This window comes from Notothenia rossii (assembly GCF_949606895.1).
Source record: "Notothenia rossii genome assembly, chromosome: 9".
NCBI classification, from domain to species: Eukaryota; Metazoa; Chordata; class Actinopteri; order Perciformes; family Nototheniidae; genus Notothenia; species Notothenia rossii.
In genome coordinates this window covers 6,400,119-6,427,343 of record NC_136907.1, presented here as the reverse complement: position 1 = coordinate 6,427,343, position 27,225 = coordinate 6,400,119, and the positions used below count along the sequence as shown (strand labels likewise).

At 40.1% G+C, this 27,225-nt stretch overlaps 3 protein-coding genes and 1 long non-coding RNA gene across 8 annotated transcripts; 1 reads left to right on the top strand and 3 right to left on the bottom strand.

Moving 5' to 3' along the window:
• Positions 1-239: 239 nt before the first annotated feature.
• Positions 240-19,002, bottom strand: LOC307018074 (nuclear factor 7, brain-like). 4 transcript variants are annotated; one of them, XM_079648137.1, is made up of 4 exons: positions 18,724-19,002; positions 17,702-17,971; positions 4,495-4,764; positions 240-2,279 (listed from the first exon to the last, which is right to left on the bottom strand). In XM_079648137.1, the coding sequence occupies exon 4, from the start codon at positions 1,997-1,999 to the stop codon at positions 575-577; it is 1,425 nt and encodes a 474-aa protein (XP_079504263.1). In that variant the 5' UTR covers positions 2,000-2,279; positions 4,495-4,764; positions 17,702-17,971; positions 18,724-19,002; the 3' UTR covers positions 240-574. The 4 variants fall into 4 exon arrangements, with proteins under 4 accessions (XP_079504263.1, XP_079504262.1, XP_079504264.1 ...); XM_079648136.1 differs by lacking the exons at positions 17,702-17,971; positions 18,724-19,002 and adding an exon at positions 5,520-5,647; XM_079648138.1 differs by lacking the exons at positions 17,702-17,971; positions 18,724-19,002 and adding an exon at positions 5,254-5,500.
• LOC307018076 (nuclear factor 7, brain-like) lies at positions 10,796-12,865 on the bottom strand. The gene has a single exon (XM_079648141.1). It carries the CDS (start codon positions 12,589-12,591, stop codon positions 11,167-11,169), a length of 1,425 nt encoding a protein of 474 aa, XP_079504267.1. The 5' UTR covers positions 12,592-12,865; the 3' UTR covers positions 10,796-11,166.
• Positions 14,855-16,252, top strand: LOC307018092. The gene is made up of 2 exons (XR_013802329.1): positions 14,855-15,602; positions 16,014-16,252. It is a non-coding gene; the product is annotated as an uncharacterized lncRNA (long non-coding RNA).
• Positions 19,003-24,010: 5,008 nt separating the features above from the next.
• On the bottom strand, positions 24,011-26,819 carry LOC307018073 (nuclear factor 7, brain-like). Of its 2 annotated transcripts, none has more exons than XM_079648134.1 (2): positions 26,288-26,819; positions 24,011-26,186 (listed from the first exon to the last, which is right to left on the bottom strand). In XM_079648134.1, the coding sequence occupies exon 2, from the start codon at positions 25,882-25,884 to the stop codon at positions 24,457-24,459; it is 1,428 nt and encodes a 475-aa protein (XP_079504260.1). In that variant the 5' UTR covers positions 25,885-26,186; positions 26,288-26,819; the 3' UTR covers positions 24,011-24,456. The 2 variants fall into 2 exon arrangements, with proteins under 2 accessions (XP_079504260.1, XP_079504261.1); XM_079648135.1 differs by having other exon boundaries at positions 26,432-26,819.
• Between the last annotated feature and the right edge of the window lie 406 nt (positions 26,820-27,225).

The window sequence follows — 27,225 nt, the reverse complement described above, 5'->3', positions numbered from 1 at the left end:
CATATCTAAACATAATTCATTAAGAGTCCTACAAATATCTTACATTGTTATATTATCTTATACTGCTATAAAAACGATGTTTGACTAAAACAAGATGTGAAAAAAAGGAGAATTAACAACTTTGATTTGTTAGTTTTTATTATAATTCACACAAAAAACACAATCAAACATTTCCAGGACATTGATTAAAAAGAAAAACAGAACATATATTTATTTATTTAAAGATTTTGGATTAAAATGTTGAGCATTCATCAATCATGCCTCAATGTATTTAAAAATGATTTTCAGATTTTAAAAAATGTCAGTGAGTTAAATGAAAATTATAAACACACAATAAAAAAGTATAACAAAATATAAACAATAACAATAAACAATCACTTTGTTTTTTTACACTGAGACTTTGAATATAATGTTTAAAGATGTAAATAAAACATGATCACATTTTCTGAACATTTAGAAATCTTACAGGCTAAAATTATTATCTGATGATCATCTGTTTCTTATCCTGATTATTTCAAAGAGATCTAGACGGACAGTGAAGTCAGAATAAAGTCTGAACCAACACTCCTGAGCATCACAGAGGAATCTCAGTTTGATAGATTTTGATATCAGCAGTTTTAGCATCACCAGCTTTTCCAATACCGAAATATGGGAAGAGTTCCTCAGTGAAAGTGTCTGTGAGAGTGCAGAATGGAGTCCTGTCTTCAGGGTCGTAGAAGGAGACCTCCCCCCTGTCATAGTCCAGCTGGACTCTGATCCTCTGGAGATTCTTCTTCACTCTGACCGTCTCACCAGAACCATTAGTGTATTTTCCGCTGCGATGTGATAAACACCAGATTCCATATTCTGGTGAGGCAAATTTATTTCCCTTCCTGTCAGCTGACTCTTTAGTGTAACCTATATTCCAGACAGGATGATCTCCCACCTCCACCTCCCAGCTGTGTTTCCCTGAGCTGAAGCCCTCAGAACCCAGAACATCAGCATTGTTAGTGAATCTCTCTGGATTATCAGGAAGCTGCTGATGTTTGTCTCCATGTCTCACACTGGTCAGATCGTCAGACAGAGAGAGCCAGCTGTGTGCAGTGTTTGGGTCCAGAATGACAGGACTGAAGTGGACCTGGTCCTTCATCTTCTCCCAGACTCTGAAGGACAGGTTGCCCAGGTGTTTGGCCACATCTGTCAGCGCTCCTGAGAGCAGCTGTGGGTCTGACAGTGAGCTCTGGACTCTGGCTCTGCTCTGAGTGGCTTTATAACTGCTGAGGAAGGGCCCGTTGTGTTTCTGCAGCTCTTCTTCAACAGCAGAGATACTGTGTGACAGAGAGGAGATGTGATCCTGAATGCTCTTCATCTCTCTGCTGATAGTCTTCCTCTTCTGCTCCTCTTCCTCCCTCAGAGCTGCCAGTCTGGACTCCTCTTCCTCTTTCAGGAACTGATGGAGCTTGATGAACTCTGCTCTGATCTGCCTCTCTGTGGACAGCAGCTGCTTCTTGGAACCTTGAATCACTTCATTGTATGTTGTCTCCACTCCTTTGTATGTGTCCCTCTTGTCCTGCAGAGACTCTAAGTCCGATCTCAGCAGGTCCTTCAGCTCACTGACTGCTTGTTCTACAGGAACCACCTTGTGACTCTGGTGGAGAGAAAACTCACAGACAGAACACACAGCTCTCTCTTCATCCTTACAGAACAATGTAGGCTCTTCTTGATGTTTACTACACACCACCTCCACCTTCTTCTCTCCTTGTTCTGTCTCAGATGATCCAGCTTCCTGTCTCTCAGCAAAGGAGTCAGACAGCTCCTTCAGAGCAAAGTTCACCGCAAGACCTTTTGAAGACTTTCTTTTACAAATAGGGCAATTTTTGTTCTTACTTTGTTCCCAGAATGTCTGCAGGCAGCTCGAACAGAAGCTGTGGTTGCAGCCCAGAGACACAGGATCTCTGAAAGTCTCTGAACACACATGGCAGCTCAGGTAACTTTCAAGAAGAGGGTTTTTCTCAGCCATTTGATTTTAAAGTTATTTCTAAAGTTTTCTGTCCACTTCTCCCCTAATATACTCCAAACTTGTGTGTTTTCCAGCAAAGATTTCACACCCTGTGATGGCGTCTCAGCTCTGTTCAACCATCTCTAAATCTTTGGTTTTCTCTCTCCTCTGTCACAGGATTATTGATCAACAGCACAAAATGCTGCTATGTCATTTATTCACCAGCAGATGGAGTCAGGATGTCTTTCAGAGGGAAATGAACTTTGGTATTCAGGTGGGGCCAATGCAGTTGAACAGGTATCTGTGTGAAGAGAAACACAAAAGGTTAAAAACATTTGAAGGAAATCTTATATTTTTCATTGTCATAAGAATAAAAGTTAATCAAATGCAACAAACAAGAAAAAGGTTGTTGTATTTCAGTCAATGGAGGGTATAACATTTCAACTGGCTGACTAAAATGTATGTCCTTATACTTTACTTTTATCCTGTCTGACATCTTTATGACTTGTTCATCCGTTGGAGGACGTACTCAAAATATAAAATAATTAATAAAAAATGTGTTAAAGATAATTTATTTCTACTTTTTGCATTTATTTAATGAAAGAAGGGGAAAAGGGGCGACTTGCAGCAAACAGACTTTTTTTGTCAGGCTTCAAACTCCGGCCCCTGCAGGAGTCAGACTTAGTCTATGGGACAGCTCAATAAACAAACTGCTCCTTTATGCTTTATCGACTTAGTCAATTATTAAAAAGCTCATAAAATGCCACAGAAAAGGAGAGGATCGTGCCTTTGTCCTCCAGTGAGGACTCAACATTTCAACAGGCTGAGTGACACTAAACCAGTTTCACATGGTTTTATTTTTCAGTCACTAACAGGAAACATGTTCTGCCAACACGTCTGTCTCTCTGTGTTCATATCATCCAGTTTATCAAGGAGTAAAGATAAACACTCTCTAAATGTATAATCCTAATATCTACATACATTCTATCAACTCAAGTGTATTTGTTTTTCTTCCTGACACTTTTTCACTCCCATTTATTCATATGATCATATCTTCACCCTTTCAGTGGTATTAAGGATAATACATCATGCTTTTGTCACCTCGCGCTTGGACTACTGCAATGGTGTCCTGTTTGGGGTCCAAAACAAAACCCTGGACGGTATGCTCAAACCTGTGCTGCCAGGGTACTCACACATACAAAGCCCTGGCACCACATCACTCCCACCCTCATCCACCTCCACTGGCTGCCGGTCAAGTCCTGCATATCCTACAAAGTCCCCCTCCTCACCTACAAGTCCCTCCATGCCCATGCCCCTCAGTACCTATAGGACCTCCTCCGCCCACAAATGCCCCACCACGTGCGAACCTTCGGGGCAGAGCCTTCAGTGTGGCAGCCCCCCCTCTCTGGAACGCCCCTTATCTATTTGTTGCTTTGTTTGTCTGACTGCCTTTTGTTTTTGTTATGTTTGTTTCTACTCCTGTTCTTCTCTGTTAAGCGACCTTGGGTCTCACGAAAGGAGCTATATAAATCCAAGCTATTATTATTATTATTATTATTATTATTATTATTATTATTATTATTATACCACATGAGTTCGTTTCAACACTTTTTGGATTTCCTTTTTAGAGACGAACACCTGCAAAATAAATAATGATCATTCGTTTTTGAAACAATAAATTTTCAGATAATGTCTTACATATATTTAGAATTTATAAATAGGAGAGTGAAGGGTTTTTAAACAACAGGATATGAAAGTTAAATGTATTTAAAATACAGATTTCTCATTATCTTAGTTTTTGTTTTCAGCCTCAAAAAGAAATAACATCTCTCCTGAAAATACTATTAAATCCCTTTGTTTATGTAGGATTATTGTAGCAGTAACTTGAGTGCACACAAAACAAAGTTACACAAGAGCCAGCACACTGAGAGAGAGTAGTTCAGACATGCACAGAAGTTGTTAGACAGGAACACTTTCCATAAACCTTCAACGTGATGAGGAGCTCCAATAAAATACTCAGATAAAATACCTCTAAACCACTTAGTGAACTTTGTCCTTGATCGACACACTGCCCAACAGTCAGTGTACGGCCTGTCACTCACTCAACATAATAAATCTTCCAGCTGTGAGACTAAAGCTGCACTGCCTGTTTCTCTGCTTTACAACAGCTTTCCACTGAACAACATGAATGATCATCTCTGAATCCAGACGCTTCATTCAACTTCATCACTACAACGTGTAAAGAGAGACAGACTGCAGGTATTCAACATGTACAGAAGCACACACTGATGATTTACTGATGTATCTCTGCAGAGGAAATACAAGAGTTGTTGAAGTCCATGAACATATTGGAGTGGATTCCTTTCATAACAGATTACTGGAGGAAACAAGTTTGTCTCATTTAAAGTAATTAACATTACAGTACTTGATTAACCTCTTTCCTGCATGAAATAATATTGTTTATTTCAATTAAAATCTGTTGATGTAGTTAAAAAAAAGATATTTGCAGGACTCACCAACTCACAGTCTCTCCACTTCTCTTCTTTATTCACTCCAAGTGTGTGTTGAGATCTCGCCTGCTCTGATGGCGTCTTCAACAATCTCTAAATCTTCTTTCGTTCCCTCCTTTAAACAGTCTTTGGTTTTCTCTCTCCTCTGTCACAGGATGATTGATCAGCAGCAGGAATGCAGTTGTGTCCTTTATTCTCCAGCAGATGGAGTCAGGATGTCTTTCCGAGGGAAATGTATTTGGTATTCAGTTCAGGACGATGACTTTGTCCAGGTATCTGTGTGAACAGAAGCACAAGGGGTTCAATATATTTATTTTTGTAAAGCTGATCTTTCTTGTTGTTTTATATTATCAAAATGAAATTGCTCATAAAATCCAATCAACAAGGGAATGGTTTTTGTATTTTAGTTGAAGGAGGGTGGAACACATCAACAGGCTGATCAGTCAAACCAGTTTGACATCATTTCCTTTCAGCCACTGTAACATGAGTTTCCTAAAACTTTTATCCTGCCTGACATCTTCATGTTCCTTTCAAATAAAATCTACTGATATGGTTAAAAAATACATTATTAATAAGTAATTATTAAAGATATCAAGAAATACAAAAATTGTCAGCCATTTATTATGATCTAAAATATCCTTGAAAACAAAATAGATGTATAATCTTGCGTGCTTTAGTCCTGGGTGACATGATATGTGTAAATAACTAATATATTTAACATTAGGAACAAACATGGAGACACTTTTCAACCTGACACCAACTCACCTCACCTGATGTGACCTTATCCAGTTATTTAAAGCGACAGAGGAAACTAGCAGTCAGTCTAACACTCGGCCCTCTGGTGGATGATTCATGAAGAGCAGCTTAAACAGACCAACAGGTCCATCCATCTTTAATCTCCTCTCACATTGAACTACTTTAACAGTGAACTATTTTGCATCAGCAGCAGAACATCAACAGGAAACATTAAACCCTCCTGATGAAACCTGTCTCCACTGAACCTCCTCCTTGTGTTATGGTTCCAGCTTCACCTCAGGAGGATCCAGATGAGACCGCTGACACCGGCTGCTCCGCTCTCCTGGGTCAAACCACTGGGTCAACATGAAGATCTTCACCCAGCTGCTCCACTCAGAGGTCACAACATCCCAGGGATCCAGACCTAATCCAGCTGATACATCAACACAGAGTCCCATCACTACAATCACCCTCCACCGTGTTACAAATGAGTCAAACAACATGAATTATTTCACAACAAGAATGCTGCAGCTGTGTCAGAGCGTACACTTCAACTTCATATTTCAAAGATGGAGAGGAGTTGGACATCGCAGTTCCCCATCACCATCTCATATGTTCCTTTACCAGACAATGCAACGACTAATGACATGAGTTAAGGTGACATTTTGATTTATCATTAGCCGTTTTCACACCAAGTACTTTGCCGTACTTAGTTCCCAGTACTTAGTCCCGCCGAACTCTTTAGTCCCGGAACCGTCCTACTAGATCGCGTTCACACCGGAATAAGTCCCTGAGGGAGGATTACACAAATAAAGCCGCTGAAGTCACTTCTTCTTCTTTGGGTTTACTGGCAGGCCGCAGACAACTTCACGGCATATGACTCCGGGGCCATTTCTCAATCTCGAGGAAACTGGCTTCCAAGCCAATATTTCAAGGATGCTACGTCATCGAGTGCCGCCGAAGGACTGTTCCAATCTCCAGCATACTTGGAATTCCACCGAGGCCGCGTCCTTGGTTTGGGGGTAATTTCGAGGCTGCACATGTGTAGACTTTGCGTCCTTAAAATCCCCACAATGCTTTGCGCACGGACCAATTTCCCCAAATCTGTGGCGGAAAATGTAAGGCGGGGCCTTTCATATGACGCACACCTGCACTCTTGCTAGCCTGTTCCACTCTTCGTTTTCCGAATGCCAGGAAGGATTCTTGCCTAGCTTCTGAAGGAAGTGACTCGGAAGACATGTGCTACCAAGCAAACATCCTTGCGATTGAGAAACGGCCCGGGACTTCGGGTGGCAGTAAATCGCCCCCCAAAGTCCCGGGTAAATCGCCAGAAGCGCCGACACCTTCTCATCACTCAACCGCTCCCATGTTTTATTTTGTGTTGCCATAAGTTATTCTCTCTCCGTTGGTGCGCTGGGCTAATGCTAATGCTAATAATGCTAATGCTAATATCAATAGGCGCTTTCACACTGGAGTACTTTTCCCAGGAATAGTTCCGATAGTTCTTGGGATTTTGCGTTCACACTAAAAAGATCTGGAACTAGAACCTATAGTTCCTGCTAGAGAGCAGGGAATTTCCTGGGGAGAAAAAGGTTCATGGGTGTGCTGGCCACACTAACAAAGTCCCGGACTTCGGGTGGCAGTATACGCCGTGAAGTCGTTTGCAGTAAACCCAAAGCAGAAGAAGAAGAAGTAACGTCAGTGGCTTCATTTGCGTAATCCTCCCTCAGGGAACTTATTCCGGTGTGAACGCGATCTACTAGGACAGTTCCGGGACTAAAAGAGTTCGGCGGGACTAAGTGCTGGGAACTAAGTACGGCAAAGTACTTGGTGTGAAAGCAGCTATTTACTCAAGTACTGTACTTTTGTACAATTCTGAGGTTTGTGTACTTAACGTGTCTATGTCCATTTTATTCTACTTTTTACTTTTACCCCATCACAATTCAGAGGTAAATATTGTACTTTTTCTCCACTACATTTATTTAACACCTTAAGTTACTTCGCAGATCTGGATAAATGATATCAAACATAATCAGGACTTAAATAAGTTCCACTGCAATGATAAACATATTTTTTTCAATCAATAATTATAATCAAAACATATAATACATATATTACTCTGAAATGGGCTGATCTGCATAATGAGTACTTTTACTACTTTAAGTATATTTTGATGTTAATACTTTGGTACTTGTACTCTAGTACAAGATATGAGTACTTCTACGTTTACTCTAGTACAAGAGTACTTTTTCCACCTCTGGATATTACTTATTAATGAGGTTAATAAGAGAGCCTCACTACACCATTTGTCCACCGTCACTTTGGTCCTAGCGTCCACTGTGAAGAGTTCCTTCAGGCAGCAGATATTTGGTTGATGAGAACGGACTTTTCTTTGAGGTCCCCTCGTCCCACCATGCCCAACATTGTTGACAAATGAAAACCCTCAACAACTTCAGCACTTTATGGAGAATATATGTATTATTACTGAGAGCTTGGGGACATCGTGGGGGCTTCTCCTCAATGTAAAGGAATATCTTAATGAGCATTGTAATAAGAATCAAAGACACTTGCAGGTAACCGACGGGATGTCTGACCCTGAAAGATTGTTGGATCTTTCACAAGGAGAAGAGGGGATAAACATGTACGTTATATTCCACCATCAATATTGAAACACTGCCTCTCTTTTTCCAAATGGAAACAGGGCAAGGCAAGACAGCAGTATGATCACTGTCTCTTATTTTGACCGAAAGACTTTCTATCTCCCCGTCATGTCAGAGGACACTGGGCCAGTCTTAACTCCTATCAGCTGTGGGCCCACACTTCTTCATGTCTATGTCATGAGACTATATTTTGGAGAGAAATATCTGACATAGGGAGATATATGTAAACAAGGCATACTTCAATGTGTCCTAACGTGAAGAGATTACATTACATTACATTTAGCTGACACTTTTATCCAAAGTGACTTACAATAAGTGCATTGGACCAAGAAGATACAAACTTGAAGAAAACAGAATCATATAAGTACATCAGGTTTCATAGAGCTAAAACATTTCAAGTGCTACTCAACTGGCTTTAGATAAGCCAGTCCTTTGTTAGTATATAAGTGTTTTGTTAATAATTCTATCGCTCGAAGTGGAGTCGAAAGAGATGAGTTTTCAGTCTGCGCCGGAAGATGTGTCAGCTTTCTGCTGTCCTGATTTCAATGGGGAGCTCATTCCACCATTTTGGAGCCAGGATATCAAACCCACGTGTTTTTGCTGATGGGAACTTGGGTCCCCCTCGCAGTGCGGGTGCAGCGAGCTGTTTGGCTGATGCAGAGCGGAGTGCACGTGCTGGGGTGTACGGTTTAACCATGTCCTGGATGTAGGAAGGGCCAGATCCATTCACAGCATGGTACGCAAGTACCAGTGTCTTGAAGTGGATTCTAGCAGTTACCGGAAGCCAGTGAAGGGAGCGGAGGAGCGGCCTGGGAACATTTAGGAAGGTTGAAGACCAGACGAGCCGCTGCATTCTGGATGAGCTGCAGAGGTCGGATGGCACAACACAAATTAAGATCAGAACATGTATAGATCCTAATGTTTGAATGTATTTGTATGTTTATAGCGATAAATAAAGGAATTAGATCAACAATTACTTTACACTGAGGAGATATCAGAGCTTGAGTGGTCACATCAGAAGGTCACCAACACACTTCCAGAGGCCATCTACCAGGGAGCTCCCATCTTCAGCCTTCCTCTGATGTTTGGGGGTGACCTGTTCAGAATGAGAGGGGAAAGCCTAATTGGCTCATTAAACAGAGACTACTTCCTGGAGGCGGTGCTTCAAGAGAACGTGAAGGAGCTGATTCTGATTTGTATTTGAACTGTAAATGTTTGTGATGTAAAGTGTTTGGTGTGAGGAAAGAAAAACTGCACTCATACAGATACTTATGTTACCCTGTATGTATGTTTGTAGCAGCTGAGTTTTTCTCTAACTCTAGTTGACAGGAAGGAATGAGATAACAGAAAATGAAAAGATTGTTGCAAAAAGTATTTTTCTTGATTCTGTTTTAATAACGTGTTCAACCAGTTTTCATGATAGTAGAGCAGCTCAAAACCACAGTTGGACTGTGAAGAGCCGAACGACTCATGTCTAAGATATAATGCAATCTGAAGAATGTGTTTGAGATGATTTGACCACTTTGTTTCTGATGAAGCGACAACGAGAGCTACAGCAGAGATTCATCTCTTAGATTCCCTGGACATACAGTATGTCTGTCAAACAGGATGGCGTTTTTGTGAAGGATATGTATTAAAATAAAAATAGCTATTGATCAACCTGTGCATGAAACAATATTATCCATAAGTGAAATAAATAACATGTTCAATGTTCAAAATGATCCAGCAGTTAAACACATCTTGACTTTGTCTTCATCTTGTGGTGTTTACGGGAAGTGAAACGTGACCATGCAATCACATATTATGATGTGGTTCACATGTTGCACATTTGTACATGTTCTTAAAACTGCACTCAGTAGGTTACACAACTAATACATGTAATAGTGAAAGTAGAACATCCTTAGTGAAAACTTTCCTCCAGAGCAAATCATTGAGACAGTGTGTGTAGAAACCCTCAGTAATGCCCCCTTCAATGAGGCTGGTTTATTACAGCTTTAAATCAAACAGCTGATCAACAACTGGATCAGCTGGGTTTTAACTAACTCAAGACAAAGTATCAAAGTGAATACATGTGTGTTTTGCAGGAAAGTATGTAAAGCATTCCTCTCTTTTGAATCTACTTTGTATATGTTATAATTCTGCAGTGGAGTTGGAGAAAGGGAAATGTGACTCCTGACTGTTTCTAAGTGAGAATCAAAACAGCTCCATCAAATCAAACCCGTTGCACAGCTCCAGTATGCCATGCTTTACCCCTCACATGTTTTCTGCTGACTCTCCTTCATCAGGGTGGGAGCTTCTTTGTTTACAGCAGGTTCATCCGTCACATGACTTCACACAAGGAAACACATTTAATGAGTTTGGCTGTCCACTAATGTAAAGGGTAAAAGAGATTCATGAAGGGATGCAATGCATTGAATAAGAGATTAGATCATTAAAATGATGTTCAGATTATTAATTTTTGTATTGTAAAGGTTTGTTATATAATTATCTTTCATCATGAATATTCTCTGTAATTTGTCACATGGCTATTTGACAGATGTACCCTGAAGAAACTCAAGCTTATAGACATGTTTCTGAATAAAACTAAACTTAATTGTACAGCTATAATTCCCTTTAGGTTAATAATAAAATGGACATTTTCAATTGCCAGAAATGTTATTGTTCATATATACAGTACGGAAATACTCCACTTCAATTACTCCTGGGAGTAAAACAACATACCCATGTCTAAACATAATTCATTAAGAGTCCTACAAATATCTTACGTTGTTATATTATCTTATACTGCTATAATGATGTTTGACTAGAAACAAGATGTGAAAAAAAGGAGAATTAACAACTTTGATTTGTTAGTTTTTATTATAATTCACACAAAAAACACAATCAAACATTTTCAGGACATTGATTAAAAAGAAAAACAGAACATCTATTTATTTATTTAAAGATTTTGGATTAAAATGTTGAGCATTCATCAATCATGCCTCAATGTATTTAAAAATGATTTTCAGATTCAAAAAAATGTCAGTAAATTAAATGAAAATTATAAACACACAATAAAAAAGTATAACAAAATATAAACAATAAAAATAAACAATCAATTTGTTTTTTTACACTGAGACTTTGAATATAATGTTTAAAGATGTAAATAAAACATGATCACATTAAGACATTTGAAAGACTCAAATTATGATCTGATGATCATCTGTTTCTTATCCTGATTATTTCAAAGAGATCTAGACGGACAGTGAAGTCAGAATAAAGTCTGAACCAACACTCCTGAGCATCACAGAGGAATCTCAGTTTGATAGATTTTGATATCAGCAGTTTTAGCATCACCAGCTGCTCCAATACAGAAATATGGGAAGAGTTTCTCAGTGAAAGTGTCTCTGTGAGTGTAGATGTGAGTCTTGTCTTCAGGGTCGTAGAAGGAGACCTCCCCCCTGTCATAGTCCAGCTGGACTCTGATCCTCTGGAGATTCTTCTTCACTCTGACAGTCTCACCAGAACCATTAGTGTATTTTCCACTGCGATGCACTAAACACCAGATTCCATATTTTGGTGAGACAAATATCTTTCCCTTCCTGTCAGCTGACTCTTTAGTGTAACCTATATTCCAGGCAGGATGATCTCCCACCTCCACCTCCCAGCTGTGTCTCCCTGAGCTGAAGCCCTCAGAGCCCAGAACATCAGCATTGTTAGTGTATCTCTCTGGATTATTAGGAAGCTGCTGATGTTTGTCTCCACGTCTCACACTGGTCAGATCATCAGACAGAGAGAGCCAGCTGTTTGCAGTGTTTGGGTCCAGAATGACAGGACTGAAGTGGACCTGGTCCTTCATCTTCTCCCAGACTCTGAAGGACAGGTTGCCCAGGTGTTTGGCCACATCTGTCAGCGCTCCTGAGAGCAGCTGTGGGTCTGACAGTGAGCTCTGGACTCTGGCTCTGCTCTGAGTGGCTTTATAACTGCTGAGGAAGGGCCCGTTGTGTTTCTGCAGCTCTTCTTCAACAGCAGAGATACTGTGTGACAGAGAGGAGATGTGCTCCTGAATGCTCTTCATCTCTCTGCTGATAGTCTTCCCCTTCTGCTCCTCTTCCTCCCTCAGAGCTGCCAGTCTGGACTCCTCTTCCTCTTTCAGGAACTGATGGAGCTTGATGAACTCTGCTCTGATCTGCCTCTCTGTGGACAGCAGCTGCTTCTTGGAACCTTGAATCACTGCATTATATGTTGTCTCCACTCCTTTGTATGTGTCCCTCTTGTCCTGCAGAGACTCTAAGTCAGATCTCAGCAGGTCCTTCAGCTCACTGACTGCTTGTTCTACAGGAACCACCTTGTGACTCTGGTGGAGAGAAAAGTCACAGACAGGACACACAGCTCTCTCTTCATCCTTACAGAACAATGTAGGCTCTTCTTGATGTTTACTACACACCACCTCCACCTTCTTCTCTCCTTTCTCTGTCTCAGATGATCCAGCTTTCTGTCTCTCAGCAAAGGAGTCAGACAGCTCCTTCAGAGCAAAGTTCACCGCAAGACCTTTTGAAGACTTTCTTTTACAAATAGGACAATTTTTGTTCTTACTTTGTTCCCAGAATGTCTGCAGGCAGCTCGAACAGAAGCTGTGGTTGCAGCCCAGAGACACAGGATCTCTGAAAGTCTCTGAACACACATGGCAGCTCAGTAAACTTTCAAGAAGAGGGTTTTTCTCAGCCATTTGATTTTAAAGTTATTTCTAAAGTTTTCTGTCCACTTCTCCCCTAATATACTCCAAACTTGTGTGTTTTCCAGCAAAGATTTCACACCCTGTGATGGCGTCTCAGCTCTGTTCAACGATCTCTAAATCTTTGGTTTCCTCTCTCCTCTGTCACAGGATGATTGATCAACAGCACGAAATGCTGCTATGTCATTTATTCACCAGCAGATGGAGTCAGGATGTCTTTCAGAGGGAAATGAACTTTGGTATTCAGGTTGGGCCAATGCAGTTGAACAGGTATGTGTGAAGAGAAACACAAAAGGTTAAAAACATTTGAGTGAAATCTTATATTTTTCATTGTCATAAGAATAAAAGTTAATCAAATGCAACAAACAAGAAAATGGTTGTTGTATTTCAGTCAATGGAGGGTATAACATTTCAACTGGCTGACTAAAATGTATTTCCTTGTACTTTTATCCTGTCTGACATCTTTATGACTTGTTTATCCGTTGGAGGACGTACTCAAAATATAAAATAATTAATAAAGAATATGTTAAAGATAATTTATTTCTGCTTTTTGCATTTATTTAATGAAAGAAGGGGAAAAGGGGCGACTTGCAGCAGACGTACTTTTTTTGTCAGGCTTCAAACTCCGGCCCCTGCAGGAGTCAGACTTAGTCTATGGGACAGCTCAATAAACAAACTGCTCCTTTATGCTTTATCCACTTAGTCAAGTATTAAAAAGCTCATAAAATGCCACAGAAAAGGAGAGGATCGTGCCTTTGTCCTCCAGTGAGGACTCAACATTTCAACAGGCTGAGTGACACTAAACCAGTTTCACATGGTTTTATTTTTCAGTCACTAACAGGAAACATGTTCTGCCAACACGTCTGTCTCTCTGTGTTCATATCATCCAGTTGGAGTAAAGCTACTCTCTAAATGTGAGTTGTTAGGAACCAGAGCTGCTGTTCAGTTTTTATTTGTTTATCGTGTTTTCTCTGTCAATACAATTCAAAATGGCTAAATGTATGTTCAATTCATTTTGAGAATATTTCTTCAAAACATGAGCAAGCTCATTCATATTTATTTTCAACATTTATCACAGTAAATGTAAAAATAATAATCCTAATATCTACATCAATTCTATCAACTCAAGTGTTTTTGTTTTTCTTCCTGACACTTTTTCACTCTCATTTATTCATTTGATCATATCTTCACCCTTTCATTGGTCTTAAGGATCATACCACATTATATTGAACACTATTTTAAGATTAAGCTTCTTCATGACATTAAAGTCAAATGTGTGTTTGACACTTTTTCACTCCCATTTATTCATATGATCATATCTTCACCCTTTCAGTGGTATTAAGGATAATACATCATGCTTTTGTCACCTCCCGCTTGGACTACTGCAATGGTGTCCTGTTTGGAGTCCACAACAAAACCCTGGACGGTATGCTCAAACCTTTGCTGCCAGGGTACTCACACATACAAAGCCCTGGCACCACATCACTCCCACCCTCATCCACCTCCACTGGCTGCTGGTCAAGCCCTGCATATCCTACAAAGTCCTCCTGCTCACCTACAAGTCCCTCCATGCTCATGCCCCCCAGTAGCCTACTTATCGGACCTCCTCCGCCACGTGCGAACCTTCGGGGACAGAGTCTTCAGTGTGGCAGCCCCCACCCGCTGGAACGCTCTCCCTGCAGAGATCCGCAACATCCCCACGCTTGACGCCTTCAAAAGGGCCCTCAAGTCCCATCTATTTGCTAAGGCTTTTGGCCCCTAATCTATTTGTTGTTTTGTTTGTCTGACTGCCTTTTGTTTTTGTTATGTTTGTTTCTACTCCTGTTCTTCTCTGTAAAGCGACCTTGGGTCTCACGAAAGGAGCTATATAAATCCAAGCTATTATTATTATTATTATTATTATTATTATTATACCACATGGGTTCATTTCAACACTTTTTGGATTTCCTTTTTAGAGACAAACACCTGCAAAATAAATAATTATCATTTGTTTTTGAAACAATACTGTTACTGTACGGATCCTGCCTTCTACCTGCTCATTAATCTGTCTGAGTGTTTTCAGCTGTGTGTATATGTAAATGAGCTATGCGGTTGCCTTCATGTCATTGGCTGCCATCTCCTGGTCCGCCCCTGAGGATTGTGATTGGAGCACGCCGGGCCCGACGCACTCCAATCGCAGCGCCCAGCCGGCGCACACCTGCTGGAGAGTACTACAAAGCTTGGGGACAATAATCACTCTGGAGGCTCTGTTGTGGGAACAGACGCCTCTCGCTTCGTTTGGGTACTAAATCTGTAAACTGTGGTTAACTTGTACGAGATTAGATTTGCTTTGGTTAGCGTACACTGTAAAAAAAAATCTGTAATCTAGGCAGTAAATTGCTGTATTACCCACAGTAATTTACTTTGAATTTGTAATACAGTGTGATACTGTACATTATGCTGCATTGTGGGAATATTATCCTTAGGCGGGAAATGTATACAGCACTTTAAAACCACACTGTAATATTACAGCAATACTGTAATGTTACTGTACAATGTACAGTAGCATTACAGTATTGCAGCACTATGCACATAGTGCTGCTGCACTGTGGCAATATTATCCTTAGGTGGGAAATGTATACAGCAATTAAAAAACGATATTGTAATATTACAGCAATACTGTAAATAGTGCTGTAATGTTACAGTATAATTTTGTTATGACTGTACAATATTTTGGGGTGAAAATATCAGGAGCAATAGGAGAGAACCGCTGTGAACTTTAACGGATTATTTAGGTTTAAACATTATTATTGCTGGGTTTTTTTCCCTAAAAATGTGTATTTTATTTCGAGATTGAGTAGCAGGATTATATGGCTAAACAGCTTCAACAGTAAGTGGACCAAATGGAGGAGAGAGATTCAGAAGGTCCTCACCCGAATTGAGGAGGAATCCTCCAACCAAGATCTCTGCTGGTCATGATGGCACATTTCAAGGACAAAGAAGAGGCTCTTTTCCATTTGGCTGAAGTAAGTGGAGTTATACATTACGATCTTGTGCAATGAAAATGTAATAATTGGTGTGTGTGTGTGTGTGTGTGTGTGTGTGTGTGTGTGTGTGTGTGTGTGTGTGTGTGTGTGTGTGTGTGTGTGTGTGTGTGTGTGTGTGTGTGTGTGTGTGTGTGTGTGTGTGTGTGTGTGTGTGTGTGTGTGTGTGTGTGTGTGTGTGTGTGTGTGTGTGTGTGTGTGTGTGTGTGTGTGTGTGTGTGTGTGTGTGTGTGTGTGTGTGTGTGTGTGTGTGTGTGTGTGTGTGTGTGTGTGTGTGTGTGTGTGTGTGTGTGTGTGTGTGTGTGTGGTATACATGTAGGTTCTCTATTTAATTTTTCAGTTTTGAAGTAAAATAAATAAAAATCTTTTCCATTTTGTCCACTTCTCTTGCAGGGGACCCTTTCACTTTCACATAATTACAGAAGATCTACTGTTGTGATTTGATGTTGTGACCTCACTACTTGTGATTTTGTATTTTAATTGGTCTGTTGTATTTGAATCTGTCATGAACTGTCCAATGTAATCTGTCATAAACTGTTGTATTTATATCTGTCATGAACTGTCCTATTTTACCATGTTTTTCATATTGAACTTAATATTGAAATGAAATCAATAAACATATTTTATTTAAATTGTGTCCCAGTTTTTGTTTATTGCAAATGAGACATGGATCTAAAATTGGTTGAAGAGAACTGCAGTAACATACTGTTTTAATGCATACACTACTGTACAATTATACTGTATACAGAACAGTAATGTATTGTTATTTCACAATACCAGTATTGTATAATCACAGTAAAATATTGTTTTTGAGAATACAGCAACATAGAAAATTACAGTAATATACAGTAATATAAAAATACAGCACTGATTTTGATACTGTAAACAAAATACAAGATCGCTACTGTAAAGTAAAAATACAGTAACTTGTTGGCAACTTTGCTGCCAGTAATTTACTGTAAAATCCCCTGTATCTATTTTTACAGTGTAGCATCAATTGGATTGTTTGGTAACGCTGTGTTTGCTCAGTTCCGTTATTAGTTTGTACCACTTTTAAAGTGAGGTTTTGTTTAATTTCTTATTTTGTGAAATAGTGTTTATTCCATTGTATGCAACTAGACTCCTGTTTAGAGCCCTACTTTTTGTTCCAGGCTGCATGGCTGCCACTTTGATTACACTGCTATATAAAATAAACCCCTTATAATAATTATACCAATTCCAACTGGTGTGTGTTGTTTCTCTCTACCCCTAGAGAGGGACGTAACAAATACATTTTCAGATAATGTCTTACATATATTTAGAATTTATAAATAGGAGAGTGAAGGGTTTTTAAACAACAGGATTTTCAGGATGTGAAAGTTTTTGTTTTCAGCCTCTAAAAAGAAATAACATCTCTACTGAAAATACTATTAAATCCCTTTGTTTATGTAGGATTATTGTAGCAGTAACTTGAGTGCACACAAAACAAAGTTACACAAGAGCCAGCACACTGAGAGAGTGTAGTTCAGACATGCACAGAAGTTGTTAGACAGGAACACTTTCCATAAACCTTCAACGTGATGAGGAGCTCCAATAAAATACTCAGATAAAATGCCTCTAAACCACTTAGTGAACTTTGTCCTTGATCGACACACTGCCCAACAGTCAGTGTACAGCCTGTCACTCACTCAACATAATAAATCTTCCAGCTGTGAGACTAAAACTGCACTGCCTGTTTCTCTGCTTTACAACAGCTTTCCACTGAACAACATGAATGATCATCTCTGAATCCAGACGCTTCATTCAACTTCATAACTACAACGCGTAAAGAGAGACAGACTGCAGTTATTCAACATGTACAGAAGCACACACTGATGATTTACTGATGTATCTCTGCAGAGGAAATACAAGAGTTGTTGAAGTCCATGAACATATGGGAGTGGATTCCTTTCATAACAGATTACTGGAGGACACAAGTTTGTCTCATTTAAAGTAATTAACATTACAGTACTTGATTAACCTCTTTCCTGCATGAAATAATATTGTTTATTTCAATTAAAATCTGTTGGTGTAGTTAAAAAAAAGATATTTGCAGGACTCACCAACTCACAGTTTTTCCACTTCTCTTCTTTATTCACTCCAAGTGTGTGTTGAGATCTCGGCTCCTCTGATGGCGTCTTCAACAATCTCTAAATCTTCTTTCGTTCCCTCCTTTAAACAGTCTTTGGTTTTCTCTCACCTCTGTCACAGGATGATTGATCAGCAGCAGGAATGCAGTTGTGTCCTTTATTCTCCAGCAGATGGAGTCGGGATGTCTTTCAGAGGGAAATGTATTTGATATTCAGTTCAGGACGATGACTTTGTCCAGGTATCTGTGTGAACAGAAGCACAAGGGGTTCAATATATTTATTTTTGTAAAGCTGATCTTTCTTGTTGTGTTATATTATCAAAATGAAATTGCTCATAAAAACCAATCAACAAGGAAATGTTTTTTGTATTTTAGTTGAAGGAGGGTGGAACACATCAACAGGCTGATCAGTCAAACCAGTTTGACATCATTTCCTTTCAGCCACTGTCACATGAGTTTCCTAAAACTTTTATCCTGCCTGACATCTTCATGTTCTTTTCAAATAAAATCTACTGATATGGTTAAAAAATACATTATTAATAAGTTATTATTAAAGATATCAAGAAATACAAAAATTGTCAGACATTTATTATGATCTAAAATATCTTTGAAAACAAAATAGATGTATAATCTTGCGTGCTTTAGTCCTGGGTGACATATGTGTAAATAACTAATATATTTAACATTAGGAACAAACATGGAGACACTTTTCAACCTGACACCAACTCACCTCACCTGATGTGACCTTATCCAGTTATTTAAAGCGACAGAGGAAACTAGCAGTCAGTCTAACACTCGGCCCTCTGGTGGATGATTCATGAAGAGCAGCTTAAACAGACCAACAGGTCCATCCATCTTTAATCTCCTCTCACATTGAACTACTTTAACAGTGAACTATTTTGCATCAGCAGCAGAACATCAACAAGAAACATTAAACCCTCCTGATGAAACCTGTCTCCACTGAACCTCCTCCTCGTGTTATGGTTCCAGCTTCACCTCAGGAGGATCCAGGTGAGACCGCTGACACCGGCTGCTCCGCTCTCCTGGGTCAAACCACTGGGTCAACATAAAGATCTTCACCCAGCTGCTCCACTCAGAGGTCACAACATCCCAAGGATCCAGACCTAATCCAGCTGCTACATCAACGCAGAGTCCCATCACTACAATCACCCTCCACCGTGTTACAAATGAGTCAAACAACATAAATTATTTCACAACAAGAATGCTGCAGCTGTGTCAGAGCATACACTTCAACTTCATATTTCAAAGATGGAGAGGAGTTGGACATCGCAGTTCCCGGTCACCATCTCATATGTTCCTTTACCAGACAATGCAACGACTAATGACATGAGTTAAGGTGACATTTTGATTTAGCATTAACCGTTTTCAAACCAAGTACTTTGTGGTACTTAGTTCCCAGTACTTAGTCCCGCCGAACTCTTTAGTCCCGGAACCGTCCTACTAGATCGCGTTTACAACGGAATAAGTCCCTGAGGGAGGATTACACAAATGAAGCCGCTGACGTCACTTCTTCTTCTTTGGGTTTACTAGCAGGCCGCAAACAACTTCACGGCATATGACTCCGGGGCCATTTCTCAATCTCAAGGAAACTGGCTTCCAAGCCAATATTTCAAGGATGCTACGTCATCGAGTGCCGCCGAAGGACTGTTCCAATCTCCAGCATACTTGGAATTCCACTGAGGCCGCGTCCTTGGTTTGGGGCTAATTTCGAGGCTGCACATGTGTAGACTTTGCGTCCTTAAAATCCCCACAATGCTTTGCGCACGGACCAATTTCCCCAAATCTGTGGCGGAAAATGTAGGGCGGGGCCTCTCATATGACGCACACCTGCACACTTGCTAGCCTGTTCCACTCTTCGTTTTCCGAATGCCAGGAAGGATTCTTGCCTAGCTTCTGAAGGAAGTGACTCGGAAGACATGTGCTACCAAGCAAGCATCCTTGCGATTGACAAACGGCCAGGGACTTCGGGTGGCAGTAAATCGCCCCCCAAAGTCCCGGGTAAATCGCCAGAAGCGCCGACACCTCCTCATCACTCAACCGCTCCCATGTTTTATTTTTTGTTGCCATAAGTTATTCTCTCTCCGTTGGTGCGCTGGGCTAATGCTAATGCTAATAATGATAATGCTAATATCAATAGGGCCTTTCACACCGGAGTACTTTTCTCAGGAATAGTTCCGATAGTTCTTGGGATTTTGCGTTCACACTAAAAAGATCTGGAACTAGAACCTATAGTTCCTGCTAGAGAGCAGGGACTTTCCTGGGGAGAAAAAGGTTCCTGGGTGTGTCGGCCACACTAACAAAGTCCCGGACTTCGGGTGGCAGTATACGCCGTGAAGTCGTTTGCAGTAAACCCAAAGCAGAAGAAGAAGAAGTGACGTCAGTGGCTTCATTTGCGTAATCCTCCCTCATGGAACTTATTCCGGTGTGAACGCGATCTACTAGGACAGTTTCGGGACTAAAAGAGTTCGGCGGGACTAAGTGCTGGGAACTAAGTACGGCAAAGTACTTGGTGTGAAAGCGGCTATTTACTCAAGTACTGTACTTTTGTACAATTCTGAGGTTTGTGTACTTAACGTGTCTATGTCCATTTTATTCTACTTTGTTATTTTACCCCATCACAATTCAGAGGTAAATATTGTACTTTTTCTCCACAACATTTATTTAACACCTTAAGTTAATTCGCAGATCTGGATAGATGATATCAAACATAATCAACACTTAAATAAGTTCCACTGCAATGATAAAAATATTTTTGTCAATCAATAATTATAATCAAAACATATAATATATATATTACTCTGAAATGGGCTGAGCTGCATAATGAGTACTTTTACTACTTTAAGTATATTTTTATGTTAATACTTTGGTACTTGTACTTCAGTAACATTTTGAATGCAGGACTTTTAATTGTAACAGAGTATTCCTACATTCTGGTACTTCTACTTTTACTCTAGTACAAGATCTGACTACTTCTACTTTTACTCTAGTACAAGAGTACTTTTCCACCTCTGGATATGACTTATTAATGAGATTAATAAGAGAGCCTCACTACACCATTTGCCCATGTGTCACTTTGGTCCTAGCATCCACTGTGAAGAGTTCCTTCAGGCAGCAGATATTTGGTTGATGAGAACAGACTTTTCTTTGAGGTCCCCTCGTCCCACCATGCCCAACATTGTTTACAAATGAAAACCCTCAACAACTTCAGCACTTTATGGAGAATATATGTATTATTACTGAGAGCTTGGGGACATCGTGGGGGCTTCTCCTCAATGTAAAGGAATATCTTAATGAGCATTGTAATAAGAATCAAAGACACTTGCAGGTAACCGACGGGATGTCTGACCCTGAAAGATTGTTGGATCTTTCACAAGGAGAAGAGGGGATAAACATGTACGTTATATTCCACCATCAATATTGAAACACTGCCTCTCTTTTTCCAAATGGAAACAGGGCAAGGCAAGACAGCAGTATGATCACTGTCTCTTATTTTGACCGAAAGACTTTCTATCTCCCCGTCATGTCAGAGGACACTGGGCCAGTCTTAACTCCTATCAGCTGTGGGCCCACACTTCTTCATGTCTATGTCATGTGACTATATTTTGGAGAGAAATATCTGACATAAGGAGATATATGTAAACAAGGCATACTTCAATGTGTCCTAACGTGAAGAGATTACATTACATTACATTTAGTTGACGCTTTTATCCAAAGTGACTTACAATAAGTGCATTGGACCAAGAAGATACAAACTTGAAGAAAACAGAATCATATAAGTACATCAGGTTTCATAGAGCTAAAACATTTCAAGTGCTACTCAACTGGCTTTAGATAAGCCAGTCCTTTGTTAGTATATAAGTGCTTTGTTAATAATTATATCGCTCGAAGTGGAGTCGAAAGAGATGAGTTTTCAGTCTGCGTCGGAAGATGTGTAAGCTATCTGCTGTCCTGATTTCAATGGGGAGCTCATTCCACCATTTTGGAGCCAGGATATCAAACCCACGTGTTTTTGCTGATGGGAACTTGGGTCCCCCTCGCAGTGCGGGTGCAGCGAGCTGTTTGGCTGATGCAGAGCGGAGTGCACGTGCTGGGGTGTACGGTTTAACCATGTCCTGGATGTAGGAAGGGCCAGATCCATTCACAGCATGGTACGCAAGTACCAGTGTCTTGAAGTGGATTCTAGCAGTTACTGGAAGCCAGTGAAGGGAGCGGAGGAGCGGCCTGGGAACATTTAGGAAGGTTGAAGACCAGACGAGCCGCTGCATTCTGGATGAGCTGCAGAGGTCGGATGGCACAACACAAATTAAGATCAGAACATGTATAGATCCTAATGTTTGAATGTATTTGTGTGTTTATAGCGATAAATAAAGGAATTAGATCAACAATTACTTTACACTGAGGAGATATCAGAGCTTGAGTGGTCACATCAGAAGGTCACCAATACACTTCCAGAGGCCATCTACCAGGGAGCTCCCATCTTCAGCCTTCCTCTGATGTTTGGGGGTGACCTGTTCAGAATGAGAGGGGAAAGCCTAATTGGCTCATTAAACAGAGACTACTTCCTGGAGGCGGTGCTTCAAGAGAACGTGAAGGAGCTGATTCTGATTTGTATTTGAATTGTAAATGTTTGTGTTGTAAAGTGTTTGGTGTGAGGAAAGAAAAACTGCACTCATACAGATACTTATGTTACCCTGTATGTATGTTTGTAGCAGCTGAGTTTTTCTCTAACTCTAGTTGACAGGAAGTTATGAGATAACAGAAAATGAAAAGATTGTTGCAAAAAGTATTTTTCTTGATTCTGTTTTAATAACGTGTTCAACCAGGTTTCATGATAGTAGAGCAGCTCAAAACCACAGTTGGACTGTGAAGAGCTGAACGACTCATGTCTAAGATATAATGCAATCTGAAGAATGTGTTTGAGATGATTTGACCACTTTGTGCCTGATGAAGCGACAACGAGAGCTACAGCAGAGATTCATCTCTTAGATTCCCTGGACATACAGTATGTCTGTCAAACAGGATGGCGTTTTTGTGAAGGATATGTGTTAAAATAAAAACAGCTATTGATCAACCTGTGCATGAAACAATATTATCCATAAGTGAAATAAATGACATGTTCAATGTTCAAAATGATCCAGCAGTTAAACACATCTTGACTTCATCTTGTGGTGTTTACGGGAATTGAAACGTGACCATGCAATCACATATTATGATGTGGTTCACATGTTGCACATTTGTACATGTTCTTAAAATTGCACTCAGTAGGTTACACAGCTAATACATGTCATAGTGAAAGTAGAACATCCTTAGTGAAAACTTTCCTCCAGAGCAAATCATTGAGACAGTCACGTGTCTGTGTGTAGAAACCCCTCAGTAATGCCCCCTTCAATGAGGCTGGTTTATTACAGCTTTAAATCACACAGCTGATCAACAACTGGATTAGCAGGGTTTTAACTAACTCAAGACAAAGTATCAAAGTGAATACATGTGTGTTTTGCAGGAAAGTATGTAAAGCATTCCTCTTTTTTGTTTTGAATCTACTTTGTATATGTTATAATGCTGCAGTGGAGTTGGAAAAAGGTAAATGCGACTCCTGACTGTTTCTCAGTGATAATCAAAACAGCTACATCAAATCAAACCCGTTGCACAGCTCCAGTATGCCATGCTTTACCCCTCACATGTTTTCTGCTGACTCTCCTTCATCAGGGTGGGAGCTACTTTGTTTACAGCAGGTTCATCCGTCACATGACTTCACACAAGGAAACAGAGATTTAATGAGTTTGGCTGTCCATTAATGTAAAGGGTAAAAGAGATTCATGAAGGGATGCAATGCATTGAATAAGAAGAGATTAGATCATTAAAATGATGTTCAGATTATTAATTTTTGTATTGTAAAGGTTTGTTATATAATTATCTTTCATCATGAATATTCTCTGTAATTTGTCACGGGCTATTTGACAGATGTACCCTGAAGAAACTCAAGCTTATAGACATGTTTCTGAATAAAACTAAACTTAATTTTAAAGCTATAATTCCCTTTAGGTTAATAATAAAATGGACATTTTCAATTGCCAGAAATGTTATTGTTCATATATACAGTACGGAAATACTCAACTTCAATTACTCCTGGGAGTAAAACAACATACCCATATCTAAACATAATTCATTAAGAGTCCTACAAATATCTTACATTGTTATATTATCTCATACTGCTATAATGATGTTTGACTAGAAACAAGATGTGAAAAAAAGGAGAATTAAAAACTTTGATTTGTTAGTTTTTATTATAATTCACACAAAAAACACAATCAAACATTTTCAGGACATTGATTAAAAAGAAAAACAGAACATCTATTTATTTATTTAAAGATTTTGGATTAAAATGTTGAACAGTCATCAATCATGCCTCACTGTATTTAAAAATGATTTTCAGATTCAAAAATATGTCAGTGAGTTAAAAGAAAATTATAAACACACAATAAAAAAGTATAACAAAATATAAACAATAAAAATAAACAATTAATTTGTTTTTTTACACTGAGACTTTGAATATAATGTTTAAAGATGTAAATAAAACATGATCACATTAAGACATTTGAAAGACTCAAATTATTATCTGATGATCATCTTTTTCTTATCTTGATTATTTCAAAGAGATCTAGACGGACAGTGAAGTCAGAATAAAGTCTGAACGAACACTCCTGAGCATCACAGAGGAATCTCAGTTTGATAGATTTTGATATCAGCAGTTTTAGCATCACCAGCTGCTCCAATACTGAAATATGGGAAGAGTTTCTCAGTGAAAGTGTCTCTGTGAGTGTAGATGGGAGTCATGTCTTCAGGGTCGTAGAAGGAGACCTCCCCCCTGTCAGAGTCCAGCTGGACTCTGATCCTCTGGAGATTCTTCTTCACTCTGACAGTCTCACCATCACCATTAGTGTATTTTCCACTGCCATACAATAAACACCAGATTCCATATTTTGGTGAGGCAAATATCTTTCCCTTCCTGTCAACTGACTCTTTAGTGTAACCTATAGTCCAGGCAGGATGATCTCCCACCTCCACCTCCCAGCTGTGTCTCCCTGAGCTGAAGCCCTCAGAGCCCAGAACATCAGCAGTGTTAGTGCATCTCTCTGGATTATCAGGAAGCTGCTGAGATTTGCCTCCACGTCTCACACTGGTCAGATTGTCAGACAGAGAAAGCCAGCTGTGTGCAGTGTTTGGGTCCAGAAGGACAGGACTGAAGTGGACCTGGTCCTTCATCTTCTCCCAGACTCTGAAGGACAGGTTGCCCAGGTGTTTGGCCACATCTATCAGCGCTCCTGAGAGCAGCTGTGGGTCTGACAGTGAGCTCTGGACTCTGGCTCTGCTCTGAGTGGCTTTATAACTGCTGAGGAAGGGCCCGTTGTGTTTCTGCAGCTCTTCTTCAACAGCAGAGATACTGTGTGACAGAGAGGAGATGTGCTCCTGAATGCTCTTCATCTCTCTGCTGATAGTCTTCCTCTTCTGCTCCTCTTCCTCCCTCAGAGCTGCCAGTCTGGACTCCTCTTCCTCTTTCAGGAACTGATGGAGCTTGATGAACTCTGCTCTGATCTGCCTCTCTGTGGACAGTAGCTGCTTCTTGGAACCTTGAATCACTTCCTTGTATGTTGTCTCCACTCCTTTGTATGTGTCCCTCTTGTCCTGCAGAGACTCTAAGTCAGATCTCAGCAGGTCCTTCAGCTCACTGACTGCTTGTTCTACAGGAACCACCTTGTGACTCTGGTGGAGAGAAAACTCACAGACAGAACACACAGCTCTCTCTTCATCCTTACAGAACAATCTAGGCTCTTCTTGATGTTTACTACACACCACCTCCACCTTCTTCTCTCCTTTCTCTGTCTCAGATGATCGAGCTTTCTGTCTCTCAGCAAAGGAGTCAGACAGCTCCTTCAGTGTAAAGTTCACCCGAGGATGTTCTTTTGAAGATTTTCTTTTACAAATAGGACCGTTTTTGTTCTTACTTTGTTCCCAGAATGTCTGCAGGCAGCTCGAACAGAAGCTGTGGTTGCAGCCCAGAGACACAGGATCTCTGAAAGTCTCTGAACACACATGGCAGCTCAGGTAACTTTCAAGAAGAGGGTTTTTCTCAGCCATTTGTCTCGGTCTCTGGTGTCTTTTAAAAAGCAAAACTCACTCAGGTATGTCCTTTCTCTTGAGTGTTTCAAATCCTCCGAACTTGTCTCCCAGCAGAGATCTCACACCCTGTAATGGCGTCTCAGCTCTTTTCAACAATGTCAAAATCCTCTTTGGTTTTCTCTGCCCTCTGTCACATGACGATCGATCAACAGCAGGAAATGATGCTATGTCATGTATTCTCCAGCAGATGGAGTCAGGATGTCTTTCAGAGGGAAATGAACTTTGGTATTCAGTTCAGGACGAGGACTTTGTCCAGGTATCTGTTTAAAAACACATACGATTTAATACCATGAAAAAAACAACATAGGAAAGAAAGGAAATGCTAATATATAAAAGTTTGAAGAACTGTTTTTGTTCTTACTTTGTTCCCAGAGTTTCTGCAGGCAGCTTGAATAGAAGCTGTGGTTGCAGCTCAGAGACACAGGACCTCTGAGAGTCTCTGAACACACATGGCAGCTCAGGAAAAAGAGCAGCTATCCTTTGGTGTTTCAAAATGATCACTCACCAACTTTTTCTTCCCCTCAGTTTGCCTCTAATTGTCGATGAGATCTCCCGCAGTGTACTGGTGTCGAGGCTCTGTTCAACGATGTCAGAATGAGCTTTCAATCCGTCTAACCTCTTTCACTAGTTGATCATTGATAGTTATAAATGCAGTCATCTATTTTTATTACCAGCAGATATATCGGAAAGATGAACTTCGGAAAGACTTTCAAGTTCTGACTCAAACATGTTTTTAACCCATTTGTTTCCTCTTTGTGATCATCTGACCGGTGTTCAATCTTAAACACTGACAGGCAAGGAAGATTGTTGGAAATGTACATTTAAAAAATGTAACACTATTTTAAGATTAAGCATTAACATAAACAGGCCACTAATGCCAGATATAAGTATGCTTTCCGCTTCATTAAAAAAATGAGGACACAATGAGGGCTGACTCACTTGCCAGAAAGCTGCGCAACAACAGTTGCTATGATTTCTGGAAAGAGGTCAAAGTCATAAACAGCTGTAAGACTCCCTCACCGTCTTCCATTGAAGGAGTGTGTGGGTCAGGCAACATCGCAGAACTGTGGCGACAACACTATCATGAGTTGTTGAACTGTGTTAAGAGTGATGCATTGGTGGTTGAAAAGGTTGACTCCACTGAAAACGTGACAGTTAGATCAGAGAAAGTCTTCAACACTATAATGAATCTAGAAATTAACAAAGCTTGTGGCCCGGATCTCATCTCAGCCGAACACTTCAAATATGCCAGTCTTAAGCTTGCTCCTCTTCTTGCTCTGTGTCTTACTGGTTTCCTTA